Source organism: Micropterus salmoides, unplaced genomic scaffold (genome assembly GCF_014851395.1).
Source record: "Micropterus salmoides isolate LMB-PRFRI ecotype aquatic unplaced genomic scaffold, ASM1485139v1 Ms_hic_scaffold_14, whole genome shotgun sequence".
Taxonomy (NCBI): domain Eukaryota; kingdom Metazoa; phylum Chordata; class Actinopteri; order Centrarchiformes; family Centrarchidae; genus Micropterus; species Micropterus salmoides.
Window position 1 is genome coordinate 4241869 of NW_024040485.1, and position 16254 is coordinate 4258122.

Here is a 16254-nt window from a genome sequence, read left to right on the forward strand (position 1 = left end):
AAACACATTAAAACTAATATATATTTTTCGTTTCTGCTTGAAAATGTTTGCTAACACATGCATGCAGAAAACTATAGTTGGGACTTATTATTTATAAGTAAGTGCCAGTCATCGGCACAATTGGTTGCAACTGGCCCAGCCAACCCACGAAATAACGGGCTGGCCCTTCCTTAGAGCGGGCTCTCCTTGGCTACTGTAGGCCGTGGACGTGACATGTGGGCTCCTATTGGGTCGAATTCGGGGTCAGTCGAAAGGTCAGAGTTCAGCGGCTAATTTGAATACAAGATATCGTAGTTGTTTACATCCAAATCGGAGTTATTATGTTATAATGACAAACCTGCCATGTCTGCCGGCAAATATGAAATGATGCAGCAGCAGTCCCTGGGGATTTATTGATGGAATAACGTGTTTTGGACTACATGTTTTTACTGGATTGGATCGTCTGGACCTTTCACAACGTAATAAGACCATTGTTTTTGGAATATAATCGATCGTTGGATTACTATGAGGCTTCATAGGTGAGTCGCGTCAATTTTGATTGTACTGGTTGGTCTGACAGAGGCGCTGATTGTACCCGCTGCGCTGATCGTATCTTGAAATGGTCGAATCACAAGGATTTTAGCTTTCAAATGTGTATCATATGAATATGAATTTAACATAGCAGTTGTGTGCACATAACGAGAGCTGCCGCTAGAACCCGTTGGAATGTCAAGAAGTTAAAGGAAACCAACACTGACTCGCGGTAGGAAATAAACAGCAGTCTCCCGTGCTAATGTCTGACGTTTTGTTGTCAACAACATCACAATATTTCCTCCTTTGCTCCTGACAATCAAGAATTCCAGGTCAGTTATGTTAACACGAAAGTATGTACTACTTTTCACTCCCATCAATCACAAATTGTCACGATATTATGACTAAGGCTGTACATAACGATTATTTTTCAAGTCGATTAATCTAACGATTATTTTTTTGATTAGTCGATTAATCTGACGACTAATTTTGTGTATTCTAAAGAAAAAAAAGTTTCCTACTACTAGATTAACAAACCAATTTATTCTAAATAAATATCAAAAACATGTCTAATCAATAAATCACTATTTTATTCAATCATCCTGATGAAGCACATTAGAATAATGATAATAGTAGCATTTCTTAAAATGAATCATATTTCCTCTTCACTGATGTGCTGTGATAATAACAATAACAGACATTAATTAGGCTGCTTTACTTCAAATATTAAATGGTTCTGACATGGATTTATTTCAATATTTAGTAATGCAGTATATTAATCAAATGTATTTCTGCATCAGGGGCAAAGAAAACAACTGAAATGATTCACAGGCTGTACTGCTATTGTTTTGTTACTTCCAGCTGTTTTCTCGCTCATACGTGGCTGCTAAATAAACAAAATATGAAACGGGGGAACTTTAGTTGACACATGGTGTAATGTTATGTTACAATGACAGCAGTGGGGTAGAAATTACTTTTAACATGAAGGCGATGAAATACTTAGAAAATACATTTTAACGGACTGCGTGTCCTCATGCTGATAATGTGCCGTGCTTGTGTGGAGACAGGATCTGCGGTGCTGCCGTCAGTGCTTCAGGATACTTTCGCTTCACGTGTTCATGCTGCTTCACGTATTCGTTGACAGCAGTTGTGCTGCAGTGAAGCTCACGGAGCAGCATGTTGTTGAGTGTCTGTCTAAAATACTCCCAAGCTTTAGACAGTCAAACGCGAGGTCTTGTAGCTTGAGCTTGTGCGGGGGAATCCCACAAACACCAGATGCAGCGACACTTCAACACAAGTAATGCGAGTCGACGTATTTACGTAATCGATTACGCCGACTAAGTCGACGAGTCATCCCAGTCCTAATTATGACTGACATGGCAGCGTTCTGACTGCATCGCGGTTGTAACTCAATTCCAATCTACAGAGTCTACAGCTCTGTTAACTGTCAAGAGAAGAATGCCACTGTCACTTACACATATTTCTTTATAAATATTTAACAGATGCACATAACACACAAGTCACGTACGTACATTTCTTACCTCACTCATGTTTACGGGTCCAGGAAAAACTGACTCACTATGAAGATTGTGAATGTTCTTTCTTGGCCCACACAGATAACACGACATAATGTGAATAAAAATGGTTCTTTGTTGGCAGCAAACACAAGCACACCCTCATGTGATGAACTAGAACCATTTTAGGTCCATTTGAGGAACATTTTGAAGGCTTGCAGAGATTTGTAAAGCGAAAACCGAAATCTACTCTGAAACGATGTGCAGGTCCCACCCATGTGGTACTTCACCTCAACTTTGTGTTAAAATCATTTAGTAAAACTTTTCGACCCAGATCAACCTGGAGACTGTATTTGTTTTTTGTTTATATTAAAAGATCCCCTCAGGTCCTCACAGCACTGTGGTCTCCGACTGCAGGATGGACTGGGTTCTCGAGTTGCGATGAAACTGCACCATGTGCTCTGAACCGTTTCTGGAGGCAAAGTTGCTGTTGAAGGGGTGATTTCTGCTCAGACGGCAGTTCAGATACATACTCCGCCACTTTCTCTTTAGCTCACCTTGAACCTGCAAAATTGGATAAATAAACAAATACTAATTACCTAAAGTTTAAATGATTTAAATGTTACAAAGTGAATCAAACTTTCACTAAGCTTTTCAAAGCACTGAACCACTCGTTTACCTGCAAATGTTATTTGTTATATAACGTTATAACAATTAGTCGAAGTAATTGACGACGTGAAATTTCATTGTGGACGCATCGTTACAGAGAGGCTGTTTAAGGGAGAGATAGAAATCTTCTTATTAAGAACATTTCTGGTTGTTTATTTCTAACTGCAATGCATTACAGGAAGTGCTGGGGGCAGTACCGCTTCCACTGTCTGCCATGACTGCTTGACTGTAAGACTACTCATGAAGAAGAAGCAATCATGCGATAAGCAGAAAGAGAAGCAGAGAAAAAAGGCGAACAGCAGAAGTTTTTTATTTATTTACAAGTTTTGTACGCTATTTTATCAACACTTTTGAGCAGGGTTAGCGGTGGCAGCCGGCCGACCAGTCACGCCCACAGAGCGCCCTGGTTCCAGTTACTCAGACCACTGCAGCAACAGAGGAAAGGCAGTGTTTCCTATACATTCATTTATTTGTGGCGGCTCGCCATAATATCAACTCTGACCGCCACATACTGATTTTAGTTTTTATTTTATTTTACTAGGCCTATTTGAAATCTTATTTGATTGCAAATCAGCGCATTCGCACAGCACATACTCTAGCTCGTCTCTCTCTCTCTCTCTCTCTCATGAACACTGCAGCACAAATCTGTCCAACACAACGCTGGGAATGTCGGCGACTCAGCTTTAAAAAAGTTATTAGTAATGAGTAATGGTTTAAAGTACATCAAGAAACATCTGGCTCGTGAAGTAGCCTACAGAACATTCTCCACTTATAAAAACTTATAAGCACTTTGGAAAAATAAACTAAAGAAGCAGTATGAAAGGGGACTGTTGCTTTATTATTCTAAATAGACATTACACTGTTAGTGTACAGTCGTGGTTATAGTACTTGCTTTTATATTTTATATATTTGCTTTTATTTTATATAGCTGCAAAGCAAAAATCTTTGTTAAAAAGTTTTAAATAAAATAAAGCAGTGAATTATAGGAGTAGACTACACTGTCTGTCCCTGGTTTCCCCCCGGCGTTGATACTAGTGTTCATTCTGAATAGTAAACCTTGTTCACTTAATGGTAACGTTAGCTAGTTAGGCTGTGTGTTGGAGATCAGTAATTCACAATTTATTAACAGATTAGTTGACTACAAAAATAGGCATTAGTTGCAGCCCTATTATATTTGTATATCATAATTACATTGTCAAATTGTTCTTGTGTATTAATGATGTGGTGCATTCTTGTTTTCACTTGTTTTAGTCAGTGAATTAGGTTTAACAATTATCTGATTTTATTTTAATAACTTTCACATGAAGTTCCCTGGTCAGATTTCTTTTTTTCTGCACTTGCTGTTTGAAATTTTATAGTTCAAAATATTTTTAATGAAAAAAGATCTGATGATGAAATTATGACATACTGTCTTTAGCTCCAGCCAGAGAAAACGCCAATATAATTTACTGTGTATCAAATATTGCCAATTAAAACCACAATGAAATTTAGTGGTGCATTTTTAAATAAGCATGTTATCTGCTGAGGGCAGACACATTTATGGGGATATTTTAATTATATATTTATATTTATGTGTTTTGTATATTTTAACTTATTACTACATTATTTCATATGTTATATTATGCCTGCATGATCTCTAAAATCAAATACTAAAAAAGAAATGATGTTTTATGCAAATGTTGTTGACTGAGGTTTACTCACTTCTCACTAATATGACAAACGCTATGTGCTGTGTCAATTAATATAATCTAAGCTTACCTCACTATTTAGGAAACAGTACAGAATGGCCACCACCAGACCCTGAAAAAACAACAACACAGAAGTCTAATCTTAAAAAACGACAAACATCGGAAGTAAGTCAACATTTAAATCTTAAATTTACAACATCACGATGGACTCAAGCACTAAAAAGTATTAAGGACAATGACGTTAACATTTAGTAACTATAATATAGCACCTGAAAGGATCCGAGGGCGAGGTCAAAGAATATTTTATAATCTTCTGCGATGGATTCACTAAGAGAAACGAAGACCACATAGTGGATCCCAAACAGAGGGATCAGTAGGAGCGTAGATTTGGCCAACCTCCTGATAGGCAGAAAAACAGTAATGAACCATTATTTGTAGCCCATTTAACTGCAACCGATGTAGTGTTTGTTGTTATTGCTGTCTTATAAGAGCATATATTTTTGATTTACTGTAAGGGGTCAGTTTGCTCCAAGAAAATGTCACATTTTTGCCATGCAGAGAGTTTAGGTTTCGTGATCTGTGTCTGAGACAAAAAAAGGTGGTTTGACAAAGAGTTAAAACTCAAGGTTCACTTACTAACTTTATTCTTATCTTTCACATTTCACATTATTTATGTGTGAATGGAGTTCTTAGTTGTCTGAAATGCAGTTGAAAGCTCAGAAAAAAGCACTGAGTTAAGATTGTTTGGAGGTGAATTGAATTGTGTTTGTTGTGTTGACCACATCCATAGCAACGTGCCTTTTCAGAGACAATGGGCCTCATTCATAAAACATTCATGTGTAACTTTTTAAAATTATTCATCAGTAAGTTTTTGTTTCTTTAAAGGTAAGAACAACCGACCACATGTATACTGATACACAGACATTTTTGTTATGGACTGTGTTCAAAGCCATGAAATAGCAAATTAAACACGACTGACATCAGACCTAATATAAAATATTCCAACTGAGTTTGTGTTTTTAACATTAACAACAACAATGTCAGAACACTCCTGGCATTGCATGGCTCTCCATGATTAACAAACAGGCTTGGTTGAAAAGAGCAGTAATACATGTCAGTTTTCGTACACTTCACAGTTCACACTCTCCATCTGACTCCAGTGATGATTAAGATGCATCACATGAGCGAGAGTCCACTTGGATATGTCACATATTGATGCACTCATGCAAGATGCTTTGGCAAAGAATGGCACACTATGTAAACTTGACTGGACAGAATGCGGGGCCCTATCTTGGTTCAGGGTTTTTGAAAACTGAAGGATAATAAAATGTAGTATTACTCCTGCAACACCCATATAGGACTGTAAAATCCTCCCTCCCAGTATCACTCTCCAGCTGTCGACTCTGCTCAGCCCAATGCTGAACTACACTGACACTGACACTGAATCTTCATGTGCACTAACAGGAGATTCTGCACTGGAACAAATCGGGCTTATCCAGGCCTGTCATCACCTCTCACCTCTAAATCTCAGATCTCCACAGGCGGGGGACACAAGAATACCTGACAACTCAGCACAGCTCAGATTTCCCTGGAGGGTAAAATTGCCTGAAGATTAAACACACTGAATCGTGCAATAATGTGCCGCTTCATAGGGGTTTCATCCCCCCCATTTTATGAACGCTGCATCAGGAAACGCTGTCTTGTTGCATGACTGTAAGCGTCACTCTTATGTCTCCAGACAGCAAACACAGAGGGGATAAAAATGTTCTGGGTGTCTCAGATGATCTGTTTTTTATGTTTTGAGGCATTAACCTGACTGAGCAGGTGCAGCGTTTGCTTAATCACACATACATGTTGACACAATCTGTCAACTACTATTAAAAGTTGAAACTGAAAAACTGGTCTGTAGCATATCTCCAAGTGAGTCAAGATAGGGATTTACATCTCTGTGTTGTCTCTTTTTTGTTGTTCACACTGTTTAAAGAGCATCAAATCTCCGCCTCGTGTGAGATACCTGTATTGCGATTGGTCATTGCCACCCACGTCAGGACACCTCAGCTTCTGAATCAAGATCCGAATGATGCTGATGAACAGGATAAAGTTCACCTTGGAGACAGTGACAAAATAACAGAAATGTCAGAACAACTAAAGAGAGTCAGTTCTCCCAAGAGGTAATTTTATCTTGCCGTGTTGGACATTTTTCCACCCACAGAAAACAATGAATAGAAAGTTAAAGGAGACCTATTATAGTTTTCCATATTTTATGATGTATCTACAATGTTACAATGTTGGATTGTTGATGTTATGCCAGACGGAGCCAGACAGAGCCGGTATTCTATATATGGTCATTTGTTCCTCACAGCAATGGCACAGCAACGCTCAGTCTGTCTGTACCGCTCAGCGGCAAGAACAGTCTGGTAACATTCTTCAAGTCTTGGCCAATCAGAAGACAGAGGGCCGTGAGAGGCTTAAAGAGACAGCAGCATCTACAGCTTGTTTCAGACAGAGGCTAAAATGAAGGGCTACATGAAGAGCCAGTATAACACAGAAAATTACTTTTTTGAACTTGGAATCATGCAAAGCTGCCAAAAAGGAGTCACAGAACTACAATATAGGACTGGAAATGCTGTATAATAGGTCTCCTTTAAGACAGAAACACAAGTGAGTGCTCTTGTTTTGGAGTATTTGATACTGATAATTTGTTTTAAACTCCTGCTATCAGGATGACTAGCTCTACTCAGCAATATCTACTCAGACTACTCAGCTGTCCTGCTATCAGGATGACTAGCTCTACTCAGCAATACAAGAAATTTACTGTTTGCTGGCTTAGGTGTCTTTGTCGCATCATTATGCAGCCCTGAGCCGGCATCATATCATGTATGTGGACATATACATATTTACAGATCTCTCATTTTTTAATGAGTGAGATGGAAAGTCAGCGAGAGAAGTTTTCAACCAACTCATGGAGGTAACGTTAATTATCACACTCGCTACAGCTGAAATCCACGGTTGCCATCTAAAAATGAGAAGCCTGTTTTTGTTCGCTTCTGTCTGAAATCAAGGACTAACTTAGCATTAATTGTCATTGTAAATGGCATCTGTGCAGTGCTATATTGCTTGACAGGTGTAGCACAGTGACTGATGGGGCAGCCGTTAGCACCTGTAGACTTTATATCATCCATTTGGATGCTTTTTGAACCAACAAGCATGTGAAACAGGAGGTAATTAACCTCAACATACCATAATGGAGAATCCAATTGGCCCATTGATCACCCAGTTGGGTATGGGGTTGTCATTTGTCTCCCAGCATCTGAGGACACCATAAATAACCATAATTTAACTATTACAGTATACATGGTATATTTGTAAAACAGCGGCAACAGAAAAGAGCAGATGGTCACAAGCAGAGGGAGAGCTTGATGTGAAAAGCAACTTTACAAGGTGGAATCATGCCCAGAGCTATTTAAAAGTCATTCAGGGCTTAAGTCGAGTTGCATGGCCTTCAGGGCAAGTCTAAGTCAAGTCTAAGATCCATCAGTCCATTTTTGTCGACTTATCCAGATCCATGCCGCAGTAGTTAACGGCTAGCATCCAGCTCTTCCATAAGGATCCCAAGATATTACCAGGTCAGGTGGAGTATGTAATCCCTCCCAATGTTCTGCGTCTGCCCCTAGGTCTTCTCCCAGTTGGACATGCCGGAAAATGGGAGGCATCATTATCAGTGGGCTGAAGCAATTTAATGTCTACTCAGAGCCCAGACTCAAGCTTAGCCTTCAGGCTCAGCTTTCTCAGTCTGGTACAGCATCCGTATTATGACTTCTGCCCCATTTGCCTGTCGAGCTCACGTTCCATCTTCCATCTTACTCATGACCCCAAGACAAGACCCCATAGTACTTGGGACAGCACTTTACTCGGGACAGCATCTCCCACTGTTGTGGATAAGTTCTTTACCCTTGCAAGAATACTAGAGGGTCACTAGTCACAAGTCTTAATAGGAAAATTGCAAGTCAAGATGGAAGGCTTTTAGATCATTTGAACATAAGGTATAGGCCTAATGATTAATATTCAAACTTTTTGGCTAAACAAGGCCTGTGTAACGTTATGGCCAAATGGTCATAACTTGAGACTCGAATGCCTTCAAATCAAGTCTGAAAGCAGTCAAGTCAAACTTAAGTCTCAAGATAATTGTTGTGACTTAATCTTAACATGAGTCTCCAGCTCAAGTCTCCAGTTCTAAAATATAATAAATTAATTAATATATATATTAAAAATAATATAATCTCAAGGTATAACTTTTTCTGGCACTTTCAATTGCCCCTCTTGCCCTTTATCAGGTGGTTCAGAGCTCTAGAACAAGGTCAAGAATGAACTTTCATGACAAGCTTCATTACCATTCTACACACAGTCTCACACTTTGAGGCTGTATCCTTTTGTTATCAGGCTGCTGCTCTGTAATTGTTGTTGCAGAGTTTTTTCACAAAGTTCTTTTTAGAATACACCCGCTACGTTCAATAATGAGCTGCAGTGTCAGATGTAATAATGTACAACAAAAGCTGAGCAGATCCATGGCACCAGGCTCATAATGATGAGTACTCAATGCAAATCCCACCAGCTGACTTATCCAATAAAGTACTCTTTGATATGTGGGATATTTGTCTTATTATTCTGGAAACCGCGTTTCATGCCCATATGGTTATCTGCTGCCAGAATCTAATCAATAAAATTTAATTTGAGGAAATAACAGTCACAGTCCCCCTTGAGTATCAATGTGGGCCGCTCTCTAATGTGATTGAAATTCCCCATGTCCTATCACCTTATAAATGATGAAATAAAAAACAAATCAAAAGAGCTCATGACGTACGTTTGTATATTTTATAACAAATTACAGATAATTTTTAATATGTCAGACAACACATGGCATGCAGACTCTGTTACACAATTAAATACAAAATCTAAAATGTAATATGATTGAGGGACATTATGATGTACACAAATACCAAATCTGAATCAAATTTGTATGCTAATGAGTTATTGGTTCATGATTGGTTGGAAGCACTCACCCTGTGTCTTCCAGATAAATCCTTGCAATCACCCACACAGAGACGAACACAGTGGGGATTCCTGCAAAATGCCATGAGGAAAACAGAATACCATTTATTGTATTCTTTTTTAAATGTATTTTTATTTTTTATTTAACTAATATTTGTCATAATTATTGTATATTCTATATAGTATTATTTACTATTTATAGATAATATAAATACTATGTAAAAATGTATTAAAGGTTGAGTGTGTAATATATCTGAGGATCTACTGACAGAAATGCAATATAATATCCATGACTATGTTCTCAGTGGTGTAAAAAGACCTTACATTATGAGCCATTATGTGTATTACCTTAGAATGAGCCATTTCTTGTCAGTGTTGTAAAATATGTAATCGGATTGTAATTTCATGTAGGCTAACATTATTCTCCAGCGTTGTGTTTTGGCTTGGTGGACAGAAATGTTCCGGTAATGTTCGTGAGACAACCAGCTGATGAATATTATTGGCATTAAAATTGTACAGCATGGACGCTCAGATCAGCCAGCTAAACTTCACATTTCACTGCCCTGGTGGAAAAAAACATATTTATTTATACTGCTAACAAAACCGTGTGCCACCACACTATCAAGTTACCAATAATGCTTATACTTTCAGAATTTGCATAAGTAAACATATTTGTTTGTAGGGCTATTGCTTCAATTTGATAATTAACAGGGTACATGCCCATTTAAAATGTTGCACCGTTTGTACCACAAGCTAAAAGTTTATTTAAAAAGACATTTTGGTAAGAGAGAAGCCTTGATCTTCACCATCCTCGCCTTTGTAAACTTCAGGTATTATGTGGTTTATAATGGACTCTGGTGCAGAAACAGTGAGACTTACATTTTCCCGTTATCTGTCAGTGCTCACACTTGCACTAGATGTGAGATGTTTTTGAAATGTTCTTAGTTTACTTTAGTTTGTTAGTCCAGATGAGCCAACCCTCCCAATTATAGTAAAATAATGTATTAAAGAGTATGAAGCATAATGTGCACTTAATTTCTTGATATATATATATATATATATATACACACATCCAAAGAAACCAAGTTTCTTGACTGTCTGCTCAGACTATGACATCTTTTGTCCTGTGTCGGCCACCATAGCTATCCTACGTACTTGGAAAGGGTGGGTTGGGAGGGGGAGCAGTGAGTGAGCAGTTTGTTGCAATTTGCAACCCTCACCACTAGTTGTCATTAAAACTTACACACTGAACCTTTAAATGTATCACATTACAGTTAGCACACTTATTCTAAAGGCAAATTTGATACCTCATAACATGAACCACATAAGTGTGTTTAAATATTTAATTATCTTTTGCAACTACCAAAATAAATAAAATAAAAATAAAAGATAATACTATTGGACACCAATTTAATTTTAGTGTTTAATACACACATGCAAACAGGTGTGTACAGAAATATGACATTTTTATTTTGCAATAGGTTTAAGAAAGGAAATGATTTAGTAGATCAACGTGATTGACAAAAGCACTAAATTTAAGTAATTTATTAAATTTATTTTTAAGGAACTAATACACCATCATTTTACAAGTATGGCTGCCCAGAGGTAAAAACTGGCTACACCTACAGGTAAATTTTGTTTAAAGCTGCATTAATACATTTTTTACCCCTAGGGGGCAGAATAACTCAACAACAAGCCAACATGTCAAATGCATTAGCAAACAGTTGCCTATTTACACATCCAGAAGACATAGAGCAACCTTTTTGGACACGATAAAAGTAATTCTAATAGTCAGTCTCCTTTTAGCTCTGGTTTGGTCTCTGCCAACTCCTGAGAAAAATATTTGCCTCTTTAGCTGCTAGATGTTTGACTCTATTCACCAGCCTCTCTCGGACTGTCTGGGTTTATCAGAGCTACTTTGCTGAAAACAGCTCCTCTGCAGCTGGAAACAAGGTTGATAAAAACAGTAATTATGCCGTTCAACCAAAACTATAAGAAGAAGAAGAAGAACAGCAGCGCGAGGGGTTCAGGATGGATGGTCATTTCTCGAGTATTTCACTCACATATTGCCCTAAAAAATTTATATGTGCAAAGCATTTTTTTATTCTTACAATATGCAAGTTCAAACTATTATTATTTTAAAATCCCAATCTTGACAGGTATGAAGTTAGTCCTTCCTAATTCCAAAAGATGCCTAACTTCAAATTAAAGAAAAGCGGACTGAATGTGATTTTTGATGTGAGCATCAGCAGGCCAGCCTACCCCAGCCGATGAACATGTAGACGATAAAGTGTCTGTTCTCAGAGAAGATGACGACAAGCAGAGTGTGGAGGTACAGACCCTCCACCAGCAGCCAGAAGAAGTTGGCCATGATGAAATACTGGAAAAACACTAGGCTGGCTTTACATCCCACCTAAAAAACACAAAGGTCAAAGGTCTTAACCAGGTAATAGAATTTGGAGCTGAATATTAAATTTTAAATGTCAAAAAAACTATCAGCAATTCTGTAACAGCATTACTAGTGACACAACTTTAACCTTTAAGTGATTTCCTTGTATCAACCTCTAGTGCGCATCCTATTGTTGTTTGACAGGTCTATACATGACCGCAGTGTTGATACAGACTCCTACATCCACAGAGAACTGTGGGTTAATCAGGCTTTTATTATGCTAATTATTCTGATATGGGGGTATACATTACCCTTTTCCACTGGGGCAATCAGTGAGTTCACCAGGAAGATAAGCTTTGCAAATCACAACGTTCCAAACAGCAAGTAGATGGGAGTATAAAGGTCAGAGTGCCTTGCTCCTGACAGTATTCTTTCAGTAACTAGAGAGACGTTTCCATGTCAGTATGAAAGCAATTGAAGGCAAGTAGAGAAACCTTATATATATACATAATAACAACATTATATATATATATTATTATCTATTTTATTTATTTGCTCAATGTCCCACCCACAGCGCTATCTGATTGGTTACAAGTTGTGAATAATAGCCTATCAACACTTGCTCCGGCGAGTGTGTTGAAGAGACTGTATTACTGAAGGTGCAATAAACATCAAAATCTGAAGAACTGTTTCTATGATGACAAGCAGCGCAGTGTCCCTGTTACACCAGTGTGAACATGCCCGAAGTCACAGCTACGGGGTTTCACTTTGACACTCTTGAAAGTGACGGCTTTTAAATCAGTCCCTCACTGATCGCAATGTAACGTTAGATATTTACCACTTTAAAAAGTAACAGTGGCAGTAAACCTTTTTCTCAGGCTGTGAGGGGGTTTTTTCATGACAAAAAAATGTTTCAAAACATCGCTCCGCTGCTTTCTCACAAATCGCAACCTACGTAGAGCCTCATAAACAGATAACAAGGACTAAAAGAGGATCCATATGAGAATTTGTAAGTACAGCGCGGGTGGCTCAGTCTGACAGAGAAGGAGGGGAGAGAGAGGGAGAGGGAAAGAGGTGTATGAGTACCCATTCCCTGTGAGCTAACTATTAATAATAACGTTTTTAGTTTAGTTTAGTTTTTAATGAAATTTACAAAGGAAAGTTTTCAATTCAAGTGTTTATTTCATGAAAAGTTCCACAAAAAATAATTGTTGTAGTTATTACACTACTACACCACCATTACATTTTTCCTGTTGCGCACCCCCAAGGGGTGCGCGCACCACACTTTGTGAATTGCTGCTTTAGAGCATCAAAAGAATATCAAAGGCTGCCAAGTACTGAAAGTTGTCAGTGAGATTTTTAGTCTTGTGTTTTTAATGTTTGCTGGGGCAAATTAATATGGCTTTGTTAGATTGTGACAGTAGAGGAATGACAGCAAAAAAAGGAGAGAGATGCAGAAAAAGTCTTCAGCTGGATTTAAACTGGTAAAGTTCTGGTTCATAGTTGGCATTGTAACCTCTAAGCCACAAGAGCACTCCATTTTATATATTTTTCCATTTGGTTAATATTTTGTTTAGTTTTTTGCACAGCTGGAATTAAAGGGAATCACTTACGAATATTTCATCTGTAATAATCTTCCCAAATTAAAACTTGACAGTGTACATTCAGTTGCTAGTTTATTAGGTACACCTACCCAAAACCGATGCAGTCGAATACAGTCCTGCAATAAAGCCTACCTTTGTGAAAGTTGTTACATTTGTGCAGAAACGGTTTTAGAGAGGAATTAATTCAACTGTAGGATCATTCTAGAGACTATCCTGAAGTCATGTATCCTACTACCAAGCACAGGGAACTCAAATTCAATTCTGCGATGTTTAGGATTAAGCAACGTGGTTTGCGTTCAAATGAGTTATTCAATTACATGTTAGTTCTCAGTCATTAATTCCAACTTTATCTTTTAAATAATCTACAGCCCTGTTAACTACTTAATGGCTTGAATGGTGAACCTGAAATTTTGTAGCTTCATGGAGTATCGCAGCTGTAGTCAGCTCCGATTCATGGGGGAAAAAACATTTTTAAAAATATTATCAAAATGTCCACCATCAAGTCATCAAGTCCACCTCTTTCTCTTTAGTCCGTATGTTCCAAACGAACTTGTGTTAATGTAACTACATACTGTGCCTGTGCCTCCTAATACCTTCAAAGCTCTGCCGGATGTAGCATTGGTGTAGAAATTTTTGGTTTTAACATACAGATCAATGGCAGATAAATGGATTATGCTACGGAAGTAGTAGTTTGTTTGTTTTCTGCTGTGACTCTGGATCTTGGAATCATTGCTGTGAGTAAGCCAGCAAATGAGCATTTAATTTTTGGTTCCATTAAACACAACATGAATTTCAGATATTTGCCCTTTTTTGTTAAATGAAATGAAATGTTCTGCAGAAAAAGTATGCAAAGGTATAAAATTCCCAACTATGTGTTGGATATTGTTTTGTTATATCAATACTGTACTTTCAGTGCTTTAGACTATGAGGTCACCCAACCAATTGTAATCTGGATGAACAAAGACAAGATTAAACAAAAGGATTCATCTCAACAAGTTCTGAAATGTTGTTGGGTTTAATACATTGGACGCTACAAGATACTGCTTCACAGAAGTCATGGAATATGCGAACAAATATGCAGCCTCAATCACAGCTCGAAATGTGGCTGGAGAGGAATTTCCTGTCATCCCTTCTGTATATTAGACAAAGATATCTGTTAATGAACTGTCACAGTAGATGGTTTGAGATTTTTTTATCATGTTATAAAGAAATTAAAATAGCAAATAGAAAACTGTCCCATTTCTGTAAAACTGAATTTATATTTCCATTTTATAAACTGTGGCTGGAAGCATCACACTGTGACAGTTGTGCTGTTAACACATGAGCGTGCAGCTTCCTGCTCTCTGTGCTGCCTCAGGACACGACTCGGCTCAGCGAGGACGGAGGTGGTGACCTCACCAGTGATGGCTGGTTGGAGCAGTGCGAGGTTCGGTTGAAGAGGATGTTGTCTTTCACCAACACGGCCACTGCTCTCAGGATGAAGGAGAAGAAGAGGTTGAGGTGGATGTAGTTTCTGGTGCAGTGGAGCTTCCTGCACAGATGTTACACAGATATGTAATACAGATTCTGGTTAAAATTTGCTTTGTCGTGTGTTAAATTATGACAAAGCAATTCAGGTTTGAAAAGCTCCTCCCAAATTATTTTTTGCGCCAATCTTATCAAATGCTACCACAAATGAACTCCTACATTTGTATTTTTCAGAATATGTGGAAAAACTTTGAAGACATGCTTTTTAAAAACACATCATACCAAGCTGTCCTGCACTCCATAATCAATTTATGCGCTTTTGACTTTTGGAAGTTCTGAATGGTCTTGAGCCACATTTTCAAGTAGATCAATGTCATGTTCGGACTAACATAGTACTATGTCAAACTATGGTCCTCTCCTTTGTTTAAATATGACTACTGCATTACATAGTGTAGGTCCAGATGCAAAGGGCTCTGGCAAAAGAATGCAGGGTCCTCTGAAAAAATTTTTTTCCTGCAACACAACGCAGTGACATGTGGCAACACACTAGTTAATCAAATATGCACAAGCACACATGACTTGTATATTATTTGAAGATTCAACAGTGTAATTGTCCTCTTTGTCTTGCAATAGTTGAGACAAGATAATAAAATGACCTCCTGTCCCGTCATATCCTAAACAGCTGTGCAGTGTTTTGTGTCACTCAGACTGGGGAGTATTTCATCATCAGTAGCAATACATCATCACCAATTTCTTTCTCAAAGTCCCTAAACTTCACAATACTTTAGCTGGAGATGTTTGAGAGGAAAAGTCAGAGGCTAGTTTTAAAACACAATTCAGACTTAAGCATGGCAGCTCATTCTTTACCTTAGAAACTATAGTTTTTCATAAATCAAAGACTTCCTCATCATAAAATATAGTAAGTGGACCTTGAGTTAGAATTTTCTAATTCAAAGATGTACTTAATTTTTCCCTCACTTCTTAAAACTCATTTATACAAAAAAAGCTTTCAATGTGTAAAGCGTATTTTATTTCTCCATTATTTGTACATTAACTTGTTTTATGTTTTATTCATGTGAGTTACAGATTTTCACTTGACTTGAATGTTTTACCTTGATTTCTGTAAAGCACTCTGTTACTTGCATTGAAAAGTGCTATATAAAATAAAGCTATTATTATTATTTTTTTTATTTGTTATTTGACCTTGCATTATTAGACTACTGTCTCTATTTTATTGCAACTTTTAAATTATTATTTTTGATACGATACATCAATCCAATCAGTCGTTGACATGACATTGAATCAGTATGCGATGCATCTGTTACATTGTTATATAACATTAAACATGAATATATTCTGCAGTC

At 37.7% G+C, this 16254-nt stretch overlaps 1 protein-coding gene across 1 annotated transcript in view; it reads right to left on the reverse strand.

Annotated features, from left to right (window-relative positions):
- Positions 1 to 666: 666 nt before the first annotated feature.
- Positions 667 to 16254, reverse strand: part of vipr2 (vasoactive intestinal peptide receptor 2) — a 72481-nt gene continuing 56893 nt past the window's right edge. Inside the window, exons 6-13 of the mRNA XM_038717282.1 lie at positions 14822 to 14954; positions 11693 to 11843; positions 9442 to 9502; positions 7622 to 7691; positions 6396 to 6487; positions 4651 to 4780; positions 4452 to 4493; positions 667 to 2588 (exon numbers count right to left, since the gene is read on the reverse strand). Of these exons, the coding sequence (XP_038573210.1) occupies positions 2415 to 2588; positions 4452 to 4493; positions 4651 to 4780; positions 6396 to 6487; positions 7622 to 7691; positions 9442 to 9502; positions 11693 to 11843; positions 14822 to 14954 (853 nt within the window). The 3' untranslated portion in view covers positions 667 to 2414. The remainder of the gene's footprint in view (positions 2589 to 4451; positions 4494 to 4650; positions 4781 to 6395; positions 6488 to 7621; positions 7692 to 9441; positions 9503 to 11692; positions 11844 to 14821; positions 14955 to 16254) is intronic.